The sequence below is a fragment of the Phoxinus phoxinus genome (genome assembly GCF_949152265.1).
Source record: "Phoxinus phoxinus genome assembly, chromosome: 24".
Taxonomy (NCBI): Eukaryota; Metazoa; Chordata; class Actinopteri; order Cypriniformes; family Leuciscidae; genus Phoxinus; species Phoxinus phoxinus.
The window spans coordinates 10,798,247-10,814,893 of record NC_136899.1 but is presented as its reverse complement, the minus strand read 5'-3'; the positions used below and the strand labels follow the sequence as shown (position 1 = coordinate 10,814,893).

The 16,647-nt window shown below is 39.6% G+C and overlaps 1 protein-coding gene across 3 annotated transcripts; it reads right to left on the bottom strand.

The window, feature by feature from the left end:
- Window positions 1–211: 211 nt before the first annotated feature.
- lnx2a (ligand of numb-protein X 2a) lies at window positions 212–16,427 on the bottom strand. Of its 3 annotated transcripts, none has more exons than XM_079600886.1 (12): window positions 16,253–16,427; window positions 15,803–16,165; window positions 12,607–13,134; window positions 8,886–9,109; window positions 8,217–8,354; window positions 7,922–8,121; window positions 6,487–6,855; window positions 5,075–5,254; window positions 4,551–4,728; window positions 2,119–2,344; window positions 1,211–1,333; window positions 212–351 (listed from the first exon to the last, which is right to left on the bottom strand). In XM_079600886.1, the coding sequence occupies exons 3-12, from the start codon at window positions 13,008–13,010 to the stop codon at window positions 216–218; spliced, it is 2,178 nt and encodes a 725-aa protein (XP_079457012.1). In that variant the 5' UTR covers window positions 13,011–13,134; window positions 15,803–16,165; window positions 16,253–16,427; the 3' UTR covers window positions 212–215. The 3 variants fall into 3 exon arrangements, with proteins under 3 accessions (XP_079457012.1, XP_079457011.1, XP_079457013.1); XM_079600885.1 differs by having other exon boundaries at window positions 1,211–1,369; window positions 16,253–16,402; XM_079600887.1 differs by lacking the exons at window positions 12,607–13,134; window positions 15,803–16,165; window positions 16,253–16,427 and adding an exon at window positions 11,221–12,588 and having other exon boundaries at window positions 1,211–1,369.
- Between the last annotated feature and the right edge of the window lie 220 nt (window positions 16,428–16,647).

Below are 16,647 nucleotides of genomic sequence, written 5' to 3'. Positions count from 1 at the left end.
GGCATGGTGAGGGGAGACCTTAAGGCTGCTCTCCAGAGGGCGGTGGCCTCATGGGCGTGGCAGGTTTTCTAAGGCCTTGTTTATTCAGCATCAAGTAAAAGCATTCAATTTTCCGAGACTCTGGCTTTGACAGTATGGTGCCTCCGTGGCAGAGAGTAGAACACATAGGACCATTAGAACACAGATATGAGGTGAGGCATGGTGCCCTGGTGGGGTTAGATCAGACTTCCTGGCCAGGACACGACTGTAAGCGCCACTCTGCTCCGCTGCTCCTTCAGCATAGGCACCAGCGCGGAATGACTCATGCCAGCCGTGGACAGACAGTTTACCGCCACTATCATGTCACCACACCTGGATGGAAAAAGAAGCAATGTGATGATATCAATGCACTATCGATTCAATCTCAGTGGTAGAGAATAATGTTAATACAACTGGTTCTATCTATCTATCTATCTATCTATCTATCTATCTATCTATCTATCTATCTATCTATCTATCTATCTATCTATCTATCTATCTATCTATCTATCTATCTATCTATCTATCTAATTAAACAAACATGGATCAATTGTTCTCAATAATATCAGTAAGATCGATGTATTAAAAACAATCAATTTCATGCAAGTTCTGTGATATAAAATGGTAATTTGTATTGTATTGTGTTAAATATGTATAAATACAAATTTTTATGACTATAATGAAACATTATAATGAATTATATTTTAAAATAAAAAATGTGATTAATAAATATATTCACTAAATGTAATAATTATATATGTAAGCGAAAAAAATAGTGTTTACCAAAAAAATATCTTGAAATACTGATGGTCAGAGATTTTTTTCTTGTTTTTTTCCCTCCACATTTTAATTGGTAATATTAATTAATAATTACCATCACACACCTGCAGGTAATAGATAGGTGTGTAGGAGAGAAGACCACAAAAAGTAAAATCTAAAAAACAAAAGGAAATCCCACACACTATCAATACTTGCAAAAACTATCACAAAATATGTATTAGCAACGTTTCGGTCTCATGACCTTCATCAGGCATATACTACAACATACTGTTCGAACTCAATCATTGATTGTATTGATAGTGTGTGGGATTTCCTTTAGTTTCTTAAATCAAGGTAATATTGAAAGTGCTGTATCATCTAGCCGTGATGCATTAATTCATTGTTTATTGTTTGTTTTGTTGTGCTTGCTCACTTCAGACGGCCATCGTAGTAAGCGGGTGTTCCAAGGACGATGGTCTTGATAAAGAACGCCTGGTTGCTGTGGTTCTCCTCATAACCTCCAACAATGCTGAAGCCCCAGCTGCCAGGGTGACTTCTGCGGAGGACAATCTCATGACTGCTATGCAGGTAGCTGTGACAGAGTACAATGTGGAAAGTAAGTGTGCATCATCAGGAAATATCGTTTTTTTGTTTAATCGCTGACAGGAAAAAAAATTGCATGTCAGATTACTTGAAATACTAGGGGACAACAGACATAGAAACAGAAAAACAGATGCATGTTGGTAGGAGACAGAGAAATGGAGGATTTGGCACAATGACAGGAAGGGAGAAGGAAACAGAAGGGTGCCAAAGCAAAGGCAATGGATGATAAAGGACAAAAGGGAGGACAGAGGGGAAAAGGAAAGAGCGAGATTGGACTGAATGACCCGAGGCTAGGCTAAAATGGGCTAGGAGCAAGTTTTCTCCACATGTGCGATTCATCTGATAATCTGCAGCTGTTTACATCACGACACAGCCATAATCCCCTCATGGGTTAACTGCATAAAGCTGCTGATCCAAAACACATCAACACTACAGACATTTTACAGAAAAGTCCTCAAAATAGCTGCCTTTTCCCCCTTCAAAGCTGTTTCCACTCAGATTTGGATGGGAAAAAAGTAGGCGAAACGAAACCTGGCATAATGGTAGTCCTGGCCAGATTGCATTTGGCTATTTTAGGGTTATTTGGATCAGTGCTCAGCAAGGTGAGGAAGCTATTTTTAAGTCTCTTAATGGAGTCTGAAAAGCCATTTGGACTCTTCCAACACTACATCCACTCGAATAACGCTGTTGTTTTATTTCACTCATCAAACAATCTTCCAAATACAAAATTTGATTTACCTGGGAAGTCCAAGCCACATCACCCATGATGGCGACCAGCTTGCGTCGTAGTCGTTTTCGTGCGGAGGGAGAAGCTCTTCGTCCAGGCCCGGTTCTTCAACTGTGCTGACCTCTAGTGCCTTCAGTTGGACAGAGCAGGACGCGGCGCTGGTCTTCAGAGTGCCCACTGCCTCGCTGTGGCTCAGGTAGGTCAGATCCTGACCATTAATACTCAACAGTACATCCCCTGAACAATGAGAGACGACAAAGACACTAAGAGACACTCCAAACAGCCACACAGAGAGGACTGCATCACGGCTGAAGCCCCATGGAGACAAGGTTTCACTTCAGTGCACTTCATCATCAGAGACACAAGCGGGAAACAGTTTTTTCCTTTTTGGGGGGGGGGGGCTTTTTGTCTAGAGGACAGGAGCACCACAGCTTGTGGTAAATATAATGTGAATCCACAGCGTGAAATAGACAGCATGATCAGTGTAGTCCGATTATAGAACTAATAACTCTGAGTTGGTTCTTTTTAGGGAATCAACCACATACAGTACAGCCAGTGTAGTCTTATTTTCAAACAAATGATTCTAATGACTCTATTCTATTTAGTGAATCAAACACATAGAACCAGTTTATTCTGAATCCTGAATGCACGACACGGTTCTTTTTAGTGTTTTAAACACATATAGCACAAACAGTGTAGTGTGATTCTCAAATGAATGACTAGTTACTTGGGTCTTTTTAGTAAATCAAACACAGCAAGTGTAGTGTGATTCCTAAATGAATGACTCTAATGAGTCAGTTCTAGAGAATCAAATACATACAGCACAGCCAGTGTAGTGTGATTCCCGAATGAATGACTCTGAGTCAGTTCTTTTTAGTGAATCAAACATATACAGCACAACCCGTGTATTCTGATACTTAATCAATGCTTCTAATTACTCGGTTCTTTTTATTAAATCAACCACATAAAGCACAACTAGTGTAGTTAGTTTCACAAACAAATGACTCTTGAGTCAGTTCTTTTTAGTGAATCAAACTCTAACAGCTTACAACGAACTGAAACTTTAATAAGTTTAGTTAAGGACTGGTTGTTCTTAAGACAATGTGAAGTTGCTTGAAGTTACCGCAATAAATGGCAAGAAAGTTACACATTATGCAATTTGTCAGTAGTATTTTATAAATATGATTTAATTAAACATTTGTATTTGTTTTAGTATTGTTGTTTGACATTTAATTAAGGCTATTATTGGATTGCATTTATTCTGCCAGTAAAAAGTCACTAAACACACTTTTTGAAAAAAAAAATTCAAATGTATTTATTTTAGGGATGTCCCAATCAAGTTTTTTGTGCCCCCGATCTGATCTAAGTAATTGAATATTAAGTATCTACCGATACAGAGTCCCGATCCGATGTATTTTCCTAGTGCTTGGAGCACACTTCAAGTACATTAAAGTTATTAAAATCTGTATACAAATATGCTAAACACAGAAGCTCGAACGAAGCTTTAAGCTCACTTAAAGGTGCATACCACCACACATAGATATGTATATATACATCCCACATTCAACCGCTCCAGACACGTCGGCATGCCAGCCATCTTGGAACGGTCAGCATGTCGTCACTCACATTAAAAATCAATGATGCCACAACATTGAGCAGCTTCTGGTTGTGAAACCGTCGAGATTTAAATTTCCAAAGAAATGGGATAACCTTTCAGAGGTGTGAATGTGTTGGGTTGTGTTTTTATATGTATTAACTCAGCATGAAAGGTTTTAAATTATGGTGTAAGCTGATGCCTTCGTCTTGTTGTATTGTGTTAGTTTTAGTTTCGCAAAATCCTCTGCTGAAGTCTATTGCAGACATTATAGACATATTCATACATGCATCTAACTACAGTTGCAGACACAGTCAACTTACTCTCGAGTTTTCACCAACCAGCTTTGACCAGTCCAATATGGCCGACGGCATATAGCGGCCCATAGAGAATGGCCGCTAATGAGGCATATATGTATATATCTATGCCACCATCTACTACACCACACCTGCATGACAGCTGACTGAAGGATCTAAAGGAGCTAAAAAAAAGGATCGGGTTTAGGATAGCTGATACAGATCGGGACATCCCTAATTTATTTATTATTAAAATGATCTCATTATTTGGCAGTGGAATTTCATTTCTTTTTTCCCTTTTTATTTGGATAAATTACCCCAAAAACTCCTACGAATCTTCTCACTACCAAAAACAAACATTTATTTTTTCAGAAAAACATAAACCACTGAATCATACACACAATAAGACCAGGAATATGTATAAAGTAAATAGGCTCAATGTTGATGAATGGATAGCTGATTAGAGGTAATAGGTAGCTGCATAAATTGCTCAAACTTGGGTCAGGATTATAGATGCTAATTTAAGAAAGAAAATGAGGTTTATGTAACTCACCACGTTTGATTCGTCCATCACGTGACAGGCAGCCATGGGGTTGGACGCTCGTCACAAAGATCGGCAGCTCTCCGCTCTTGCTGCCCCGTCCCCCTGCCACAGTCATACCCAGAGACTCGTGAGGTTCCTTCTTCACAGTGATGTGTTTCTCCTTACAGGTCACACACTGGGAGAGGTCCTACAACACACGCTCATATTTACACAAGCAGCACAATCTAAAATTCTCTCAGATGTGGATAAGAAAAAAGGGAAGCCCATTTCTTAATTGACACTCTGATAGAGTGTCTTTCTGTAGAGTGCTGTTCATCATCCCAACGGGATCAGCTCTACTTCAACTTCATAATTGATCTCATAACAGATCCAACCAGGAGTAATTAAGGTTGTGGTGTAAACTCATGAAAAACTGGAGGCTACCCAGATGCTTCGGAAATAGGGCTCCCTAATTACGTCTTCAAAGAGCTAAAATAGATTCTGCAACATACACAGACTTGTTCTCGCTCTTGGCTGCAGGCATTTGTACTCACTCTCTGGGTGGAAGACCTGGCAAGGTGCAGACTTGGGACAGGGCTTGGGGTCGCAGTGCAGGGAAGCGGCGGGATGTGTTCATGGCTCCAAATGTCCCTGGTCAAGGTGGAGCCTGTGTGCACGGCCATAGTCTGCTTGCTGGACCGGCTAATCAGCAGATTGACTCTTTCTCCACTAGCCTAGAAGATGACAGTAGGCGGTCTGTATAAATAGCTAATACTCTTACTCCAGGGGTGCCGTGATGGAGGGGGGGAGGGGTTAGAACAATTCCAAGGGCCCTGAACAGAAAGGGGGCCCGATGGGGACCACACCCTGGCACATGATTTCAACCGAAGGGCAAGCGATAGAAACCATAGCGGCACCCCTGTATTGAAAAGACAGTCTGCTGTCTGCCAGTGCTATTCTTAATAATGCTTTAGCTGCCCTTTCTCTGTGTGATCGGGGCAGCCAGATGGGAGAAAGCAGCTCACGTAGACATAAAGATACTATCAATCACATTACCCTCTGAGTAGGGCAGCGGCGGCAGTGTCCTAATGTCCCAAACAGCCACTGAGATTTGCACAGATGACAATAGCTGTTTTATTATGAGAACATTTACTAGAGGAAACTAGATTTATATTTTCTGAAGAAAAAAAAAAGGTGAGCCTGTGCAAAAGTCACCGTCATTCTAGGCTGGTTGTAAGGATGATGCTATGTCGTTGCTAAGGTGTTGCTAGGTCTGGTTTTCCGGGCTCAAGATGTGGCTGAAATCTGAATAAATTATAAATCTATGAGATTTTTTTTCGGCCAATATTTAGAAATGCAGAATATATATCTGTAATATTAGTAAGTGGCCGATGTTTGATTTTTTTTTTTTCATTGATCGTATCAGCTGATATTGGACATTTAATTGTGCATGATGATTTCTTCTATTTTTAAAGAAAAATTTAAATCTTGCTGTGGCATATACTAAAGTACTAAAATGACAAACTACAACTGAAATAAAAATTAATTAAATATCTATCTATCTATCTATAAAAAAACTAATAAAATAACAGAAGCACTAAATCTTAATCTAAAATTAATCTAAATCTGAAAATTTAAAAATACGTTAATTCAAAATATGAATACCTATTATAGTAATAGTATATAATACTAAAAATAACACCTGTTGCTCGCTTAAAATTAACATTTTAAATTACTAATAATATAATAATAGTTATGTAACATTTAGCAAATATTACTTTATATTATAATGCTGTGATGCCTAAATTCCCATGTAGCATTTAAAATTACAGTGTTTTTTTGTGTGTGTTTTATTTGTAATTTATTTCGACAAAAATATAGAATTGTAATATCATTTATCAAAGCAAAGGTCTACTAGCATCCTTATCTTGACCTGAACTGCCCCCCACAGATGCTTTCTCTCTACCTGTATAATCTGAGCTGCCTGCTCAGGCGTGCCGTGTCTCAGGTCATGCTCGTTGACGGCCAACACTCTGTCGTTGCTGCAAAGTCGTCCATCTTTAGCGGCTAACCCTCCCTCCAGCAAGTCCAGGATAAACACACCCGCTTCATCTGTACGCCGCACCAGCTTGATCCCCAGCTGCTCCGATGATTCCCGCTTGTGCAAGGTGATGCGTATGCTGGCAGGGCTGCCCTTGGGCGTAGCAGTTGCCACAGGTGGCCTGGCAGAGCAGCGGCGTTCTCTCAGAACCGTCAACTGCAGGGTGGCGCAGGGACGTGCCAGTGTGGAGCGTGCGAAGTTATGGGACACGTTACTGATGTCTACGTTGTTCACCTGCACTCGAATGGGAAGTGTAGAGAAAGATTTAATTGGTTTGACCAATGTGATGTGCTCTATTATTTTGAGTCAGTAGCTGCAATGAGCTATTTGTGAAGATTTTTTTTTTTCTTGTGATTTACGTGTTTTTTTTTATTAAATAAATGTTCAGCTTTCAAATTGTGCTGATAACAAGATGCGGAAAGAAAATAGATTGTGAATAACATGCCATCTGACATTTTATTTACCTCAGGACGTCATTCATAATATTAAATTTTTTTTGACATTATTACGTTTTTACTTAACCTGTTATTGATGTCTTTGGGTCGGTAAGATTTGTAATTTTTTATCACCAAGGCTGCATTTATTTGATCAAAATGACTGGTTTCTATTTTTATTTAATTTTATTTATTTATTCAGCATCATTAATTTAGTCTTCAGTGTCACATGATCCTTCAGAAATCATTCTAATATTCTGATTTGCTGCTCAAGAAACATTTATTATCAATGTTGACTGAGATAAAAAAATAATAATTCTCATTCTCTGATGACTAGAAAGTTCAAAAGAACAATATTTGAAAAATAAAACAAAAAACTTTTGTTAATCTATCAATTTAATGCATCCTTGCTAAATAAAAGTATTAATTTCTTTCAAACAAAATCAGTAGCTTATGTTTGAATAGAATATATAAAATTTGGAATCTTTAGAGACTATTTTCTCAAAAAACGAATTAGTACGACAGCCACCATTTAAATAATATATCTTAACAGTAAGATCCAAAACATAATAAATATATAATTAAAGAGCAAAGAGTTTCCTTTTTCAGTCAATGCATAAAACTAAAAATGTATTTTATGGGTCAAAACGACTCAAAATGATGGAGCACGTCACATATTTAGGTGAATATCAGTTTGAAGAATTCTGTTCTGTATCTGTGGCAAAGACTGCATCTCTTCGTAGCCATTCTGCAGCTACTATTCATTAGAGCTCTTTAGAGATTGATTAAAGTATCAGGGCTGATCTGTAAATAGCAGTGAAAATGCTATTTAGTCAGACAGTTATTTCGGAACATAGCGGCAATACCTGAAGTAATTGGTCCCCAGCCAGCAGCCTTCCGTCTCGGGCTATAACACCGTCACGGTACACCTCCTGTATTACCACATTTATCAGGGGGGTCTCGTTTCCACCAACAATACTTATGCCCAGCTCTGTGTAGGGGTTTGCACGATGAACCTCAATAGTTGTGATTTCTCCCTCGGGTAGAGACGGAAGTTTCACACAACCTAAAGAACGAGACTTATGGAACCCAAGCAAAGATTTCAAAGGATCTCAGAGAAACAAAGTGATTTGGTTCTAGGTTCATATGAAATAATCACACCTTCTTCAGCAGAAAGAGGCAAAGTTTCAACAAAGTCCCATCCTGAAGAGGCTGAACTACCAGTACGGAGAAGATGGATGCACGGGTTGCTGAGAGGACGCTTCACGCGTGGAGGAGCGCACTCCAGAGCATGGACACCTTTGAGAAAAAGAAAGACAGCTACATTTTACAAACACTTTTTTGAAAAAACAACTGTCAGCTAAGCAACATGTGCTAATGCAAATCTCTAATGAAAAAAATTGCATGTATGCGCATTGCGCAACACACAAAACTGACGAGAGCAGCTCCGCTGGAGAACAGTGACTGGATCTAAAACCCTATCTTCTTCGTTGCTGTCAGTTACCGAAACCACACACGAAAATCAGCAATAAATGGTAGGCAGAGCACTGTAGGACACGACAGACAACTAGTTGTCCAATCCGGTTCCATTCTAACAGCACGGGTTTTCCAGAATGCGCTTGTTGTCCTGAAATTTTACAGGTTGTCACTGTAAACTGTGTGTGAACGTAACCGTATTAAGAACTCAAAAAGGACTGACAACCATATTCTGGTGCTGTGTGTGAAAGTGGCCTTAGAGTGTAATGTCTATTAAAATCAACTGTGTGTTTAGTCAAGTGAGTGACCAAGTTGTTGATAGAGTGTTCTGAAAGTTATACTTAGGGTACTAACTGTCTTCTTCCGTGCTTTCTTCGAAGGCGGGGTTGTCTACGCCAGGCTCTTCTGTCCATGTAGGAACATTGTTGCCTGCGTTGGATCCAGCCGGTGGTGATGGTGTACTCTCCTTCATCTCAGTCTGGGGCGATCTGGGGGGATCGGTCGCCGTGACCCTGTCTTCGCCTCCCTCCATCTGCGTCTGATCTAGCTTTGTTCGCTGGCTCTGTGTCCCAGGACACCTAGACCCGCACACATTAGGGGTGTCAAGATTCTCCAAATCCACACTACATTCTCAAATTTAAAACATTTATTAAGAACATAATATAACAACAATAACTTGTATCTTCAGTCAATTGGAAAGCATAGACTATTCCATTATTTATTTCGAAGTTCGAGATTGTGACTTAATTTCGGTCGATTTCGATTTAAAATAGTCATGAAAATATAAAAGCACACATAGTCATGAAAATATAAACACAGCCCTGTGTAGTACCCAGACTTCTGAATATTTTAGGTTAAAGGTTACTCAGTACTGAGTAACCTAACCTAAAATATTCAGGAGTCTTGGTACACAGGGGTCTGGTTGACATGAAGTGGAGGACAAGGGCAAGAAAAAGGAAGAAAATTACACAAGAAGCCTTGCACTACATCCTGAGGGCAGATGCTATTTCAGGAACCGAACGTAAGGGCCCTGATCTTGTATTCCCAAACATTGTTTTGTTTTAAAGGGGTCATGACATGTTTTTATTTTATTTTATTATTATGTTCTCTTAGGTGCAATTATAGTATTACTATATATTTTTTTACAAAAAACTTTTAAAATGTAGTGATTTATGACCTTTTCCCACCCTGTTTCTCATCCTCTGATTCAAACAGTCTGTTTGGGGGGTGTTTCCCCTTTAAGAGTTAAGTGTTAACGCCCACTGTTATGATTGGCTAACGTCAGTGCCTATGCATCAATTATTAACGCCCCCAGCCAGAACATTTGCAGATTCAGCGTATTTAAAAAGTAGTTTAAAGTTTTAAATACATTACTTACAGTTTGCGTCGTCGTTGTTGAGCCCAGAATAGTCGGCACGGACTTATCTTTGAGCAACAGTTTTCTGGCAAAGCCAGCATAATTTGGGGATTTGTTCTCAAAACAGTCATCCTTCAAATGTATAGAACAAACACTTAAACTAACACTGCCGTGACTGAGACGTCCGCAAAAAATAAAGTGTATCCATTTTTCCCTGACGACTGGATCTTTCGCAGCGTATTCAAAGATGTTGTTTGTCCACAGCCAGGAACAGCACATCTGCATGGCATCGTAATTTCCCTGTACACAGACCCACTCGCTGTCCGTCGACTGAACACTTGTGAGGCGCGCAGCGTGCGGGCGCGACAATGATACGAAATGAGCGTAGTTGTCTTGCGCTTAAAGCGTAGTTGTCTTGTGCTGGAGGCGGTCTATATGCAAACGCTGGTACGTCACTTCGTACCGTGACGTCACTTCTTACCATGGATCCAGAACGAGCTGTATTTAGAGCTTGATTAAATAAATGATTTGTTTATAATGGGGAGGAAGTCTTAAGCTATGAAACTTGCAGGACGTTTTAATGGTACAAAGACCTCTTATATACCAAAAGATCAAGGCAAATTTCAAATGTCATGACCCCTTTAAGTTTAAGTTTTACATCTTATATTTTATTTTCGTTTTAGTTAGCAATGACAACACTGGTCCTGTGAAACTGGGATTTTTCTTTGCCTTTGAGCTAGGAGTATTGCAGCATTTTACAAACATAACTGTCACACAATTAACAGCGCTAATTAATTATTTTACGCATCAATGAGGACAAAGACCTGTAGGATAGTATTACATGCTGAGGTCTCATAGTATAACAAGAAAGCACCGATTGTCAACAAAGCTAAGAGAAGATGGCTAATGCTAGCAGTAACTCTCAGCCTTCTCTTAGGAAGGCGTTAGTGCCTTGTTAAGGTTAGCTAATCTCCTTGGGTGCTTTTCCTTTGAGCTATAAATAAAACTTTCTTGCAATAATTGTCTATGAATGATCTGGCAAAACTTTGATAATTTCCACCTTTCTACTTGTTTTTACAAAAACAGATGATTATAGCAAAAAAAGAAGAAGTTGTCCTCTGATTTGTGAACTAACTCAACTTTGAACTATTCAACTGATGTTTGGCTTCAGACTTCAAACCCTTAGTAGGCCAAGACCTTCAGTTCATCCAAAGACACCATTCAATTCTATCTTTTGCACCAGAACTAATTTCCAAATTTATACCACTCTCTCAAACCACACAGTCCTGCCAACTCTTAGAACAAAATACCACGCTGGACTCTCTAACTCACCATAGCTCTGGATTGCCCTTGGCAGTCTCACAGAAGAAGTGGTTGAAAAGGTTTCTAGAGTTGAAGTTTCCCAGCATGGCTGAAGAGAATATGAAACTGCTGCTGTCCAGTGCATTACACTAGGACTGACTAATCTCCCATCACATGACGAAGGGGCAAATAATCCCCAGATAGGAAGTCAGATCAACCCTAGAAGGCTCCACTCACAAGAAAGTCACAGTAGCCTTTGTCTGCTAGGCATCATTTCTATTCTAACTCTAACAGATACCTGTGTATGAGAGTGGTTCTGACTCAAAAGCCCGGCAGACGTGCTTATGCTCAAGTTGAGCTAATTATTAAAATGTGTTCTGCATTTTGATCAGGTTTTTACTTGTAATGGTACACCACAATGGTGCGTGAAAATCTGTTAGATTTGAGGCCACCAACATGCTAGTGTAGTTCTAAACATTACCAAATGAGTGAATATATCATTGAAAGAAAGAAAACTGCACATGTGAAGCAATTTCAAAGCGTCTTTAAAATAAGTCCACTGTAGTTAATTGCTTTACATCCCAGTCAGATGAATCCTTCATGTTTAACTGGGTGGTTCTTGGCTGCAAAGGAAAAACGATTTTATGCCTATAGCTCTAAGTTTTGTGTTTGTGTACTCAATTGGTATGCTTTTATAGAAAAGCGAGTTACATTAATTTCAAGGAATGCATTTGATCAATTCTTGCATTCAATGGGAATCAAACCCATGAGCTTGGCATTGCAAGCACCAGGCTCTACTGTTAAAATAATACAAGAATGCGTAAAATGATTTTTCAGCCAGGGGCATCACTAGACCCTTTTTCCTGAGGCACAAGCATCAGTAAAATACCATAAAATATTACTCATAAATCCTTATTAGTAGACAAAGATTACTATAAACCGACCTCGGAATCATTTTCTCTGATAATATTTCAATCAAGTTGTATTTTGTATGTTTAGCAATGCCAGATCCGCAAATGAATCACTCTTTTTGATCTAATCAGTCAAATGGGTTTGCAAAAAGGTCTGAAACTGTTCATGATTCAGTTTGATTAATAAGGACAGTTCACTCATGCACTGAATCGTTCACAGTGGTTTCTCCCACTGAGATACTCGTAGGATCCTACAATCCATTGTAAGAAACAAAATACTTGCAAATGTCTTCCAATGATTGTCAATGTCAATTTGATTAAAGATGTCTTAAAGATGATTTACATCCAAGGCAGTATTTTAAAAAACTATCAAAATATGGGAACCCTTTTTTGTGCCCCAGTACTGATGAAAGGCTAGATATGCTCTTGATTTCAACAGGTTTAGCATTTGAGATGATATATTTGAATGTGAATATTTGTGCGTGAGCAAGTGTGAGTATCTTACCTGTGTTTGAGATGTGCCTCCAGGTCACAGCGTGGCATGCTGAGAGAACAGGAGGGCGTGAGCGGACAGGTGATCGACAACTTATCCAGCAGCTTGTGCACCAGGATGCTGGAGCGCCGGCAGACCTGCAGCTGCAGATGCGCACGGTCCAGCGGACAGAAGTCCCGTTCCTGCAGGAAGCTGCGCAGGCAGCGGGCACAGAAGGTGTGGCCACATGGTGTATCCAGGGGCTGAACCAACGGCTGAAGGCAGATGTGGCACACCAAATCATCGTCCACTTCCAAACGATAGTTATAAAGGTGGTTCTCCCAGGCGCGGTGAATCTGTCCACATTCAGAGCAAAGGGCCTCCAGAAGAGCTTCGCTCACCATGCCCGGGTCCACTCCCTCTCCCAGACTGCCCATCGCGCTCGGCTTCGGCTACACGCACTCAGTATCTTGGTGACGGGGGTGTCCGCCCCATGGGCGTCAGAGGCTGTGTGGCTCCGGCAGGGGACGGCCACCCCCTGGTAGACGGTGTGACATCACTCTGAAGGGTCGGAGAGAAGAAGTGAGGTAACTGTTGTGAACGAGAGAGTGTTTGTGTGCAATGTGTTGTGTGGATGAGATTATGTTGCAGAGCAGTGTGGGTTTACTCCTGCACATTAATCTGACAGTGTAATCTCTTGCTCTCTCGCCCGGAGCAATCTTTCAATCCCGCTGAGAGAGAATTATCTAGGATTGCAGCAGGGAGCAGAGAGTCAAGAGGTTTGGATGTGAAAGTGAGAAGATGAGAGGCAAGAGAAGAAGATAGAAAAACAGTCACTGTATAAGATCTGAACAGATTTGTTCATAAAAACAAGGGTGGATGGGGTGGAATGCAAACTACTTCAAGTTATTAAATACAAATATTAATCAAAATCTACTAGATTATAATTAAAATCATTCCTCTGAAAGCCCTGTTTCTAATTTCGATACATTTCAAATTGAAAAGAAAGGTTCACATTCTGTCTATATTTACTCGCCATCATGTCGTTCCAAGCCTGTTTGACTTTCTTTCTTCAGTGGAACACAAAAGGTGAATTTCTGAAAAGTATCATTTCAATACTTTTTCATATTATTTGATTTCAGGTCGTTTGTTGCAGTCATTATTCACAGAAAATGTTGATGTCCGCCTTAGCTTGAAGAAATAAAGTCATAAAGGTGTGAAAAAAACTTTCATTTTTGTGTGAACTAGACCTGGGCTCCATGGAGAAGTTTAGAGAAAAACAGTATAAAAAATCAAACAAATAATAAAAAATAAGATAAGATAAGATAATCTAAAACACCTAAAACAATTAAAATGTTTTTTGTTTTTTTTATGTGATTAATTAAATAATACATCTAACAGTACAGTACTATAGTGAGTAGTGGAATATTTTCCATATAATATTTTCTACACTGTAAATTGAGTTTTATACACAAAAAAGAGGCCTTTATGGGGCCTTTATTTAATAAAAAAATGCAGTAAAACAGTAATGTGAAATACTATACAATTTTTTTTTTAAATAATTTATTCCTGTGATCTCAAAGCTGAATTTCAGCATCCTTGCTCCAGTCTTCAGTGTCACAGTAGCAAAAAAAGAGAGAAAAAACAGTTTTCAACACTGATAATAATAATAAGAAATGTTTCTTGAACACCAAATCACGAAATCAGCATATTAAAATGATTTCTGAAGGATCATGTGACACTGAAGACTGGAGTAATGATTCTGAAAATTCAGCTTTGACCACATGAATAAATTACACTTTAAAATATATAAAAAGAAAACTGTTATTTTAAGTTATAGTATTTCGCAATATTATTGTTTTACTAGATTAAATAAATGCAAGGCGCAGCCTTGGTGAGCATAATAGACTCCTTTCAAAACATAAAAAAATGAATGTTTCCAAACTTTTGAAAGGTACTGTACGTGAGTGGGGGGATTTGGGGTCCGTGGCATCTAAAAGACTGAAAACCCCTGAACTACACCTTTTATAATTGGCTTTTTTAAGGCCACCAAACAGCAGGGGGCAATCTATTGGGCCAACAATAACTACAACCTTCGCCTGTATTCACAGCAGCATCCGACAGCTGTGCGTCCATGACCAGCCCCACGCTTGGTCTGTCAACGGCATCTCTGTGACTACCTGCCTCTGTTTTTATCTTGCAGCTGGACATGAATAAATCATGAGGACACAAGGCTCCTCTGTTCCCACTACAAAGCCCTGTCAACGTCTCATCAGACACACATACCCATGCTCACTCGTCCAGCACACTGTTATGTTGCAACATGGATAGTCTGATCTAAACGAAGCAGCTTGTACTTAAACCTCATCCCTTGATAGCATGATGTGGGACTTCATTACATAAGGCTGAATGGCCTTTGGGCAGTTGCCATTGGTATTCCTATTCTATGTTGATTCTCTGATGACTTTTAATCACAAGGGAGTGTTTAGATATTGACCGCAAGGGATGTTCGACAAGGCCACTCACTTGTTGTATCCTTGTATCTTAAGCTGTCACAGTTGTCTCTGTTCTCACTTGCAAAATGGCACATTCACGCTTATCTGGCGGATGAAGAATTAAATGTTTGTTCAGCTGAACTGCCATAAAACAATAGAATTAATGCCTGATCTTTAAACATCTACCAAGGAAGCAAGCAATATCTGACATTTTCCATGTAGAATGATATGCACATCCATAAAGTCTTTATTTATTGAGCAAACGGCTTTCAATAGAAATGACATGTTTCCATTCTGCAGTCCAGATCTATTCACAAACCACCATTTTTGACACCCATCACGCGCATGTTTTCCAAATCAATACATTGACCTTAATTTTCTGAAAGGTTGTACATTCACAAACAGGTAGGCAACAAAAATAAATTAATGGAGGGGGGGGGGGGGGGGGGGGGGAAAGAAATAACGGCGCTTTTTCTCTGCTGAATTAAAATGTCTGTGGATGCCACCTGCATGAATTGTCTCGTTAATAAGGCGTATCCAATCCGGATCTATGACACATACAAATATCGATATCTCATTATTTCTGGTACAGAGCGGCTCGCTGTAAATTTTTCGTTTAATGTCTCTCTCTGTCTGAGCCATCGCCTGTACAATGGACGACAATGGCATCTAGCAATATATGTGTAGTAATAAAGGATCAGCGAGTAATAATATGAGTATTTGAATTACATTACCTATTCGCGTTCCCCTTGGATGGTGTGAACTCTGGCCCCGAGAGGGGAGAATCATGGAGCTCAATCACATCCACCGCAGCTTGCCCGAGCCGCATCCGCACGTCAAAACACCCCCGTATCTGTCTTGTAGCGATGTCCGATTCGTGAACGAATGATTCATTTGAGTCGGCTCTTTTGAACAAATCAGTCGAACCAGTTCGTGATACTGGTCTGAACAATACACGTATACTCTGCAGACGTATTGAAATGAATCGGTCCGAACGGCTCTCGAATCAACAACTGACCGACTCATTGAACCGAGAACCGCGTCTCTGACAGTAACATCATTTGGAGTGAACTAAGGATTTAATTTACATAAGTTACCTTACAGCCGAATAGCAAAAATGTTACAAATAAAATGCTCTGGAATAGGCCCATGTGTATGACTAAACTGTATTGAATTGTATCTACAAACGCAAACCAAAGTTAGTTTTAATTATTTTAAAATATAGCCTAAATAATTATTACCAAGGGATGTAAAGGAATTTTAGTTTTGTTTGTTGTAAATACAAATTAAATGTATGTTACAATTAGTGGGATCCGTGGTTTATCAGGGTGGAAACAAATTTAAGACACATGACAATAAACACCCATAGCCTATCAAAAATATCGAAAAACGCAATAAATAGCAATATGTGCCTACATGCGTCTTAACAAGAACGTTTTAGAGCATGAAATATGCCAGGGGACCACATAATGACGTAAAGAACAACTGAATCATTTTGCACAGTTTCGTTCAAACGGACTGTTCAAGAGAACCGATTCGCAGAAATGAGTCGTCCTTCTCGACACCGGCCCCGTTCCGT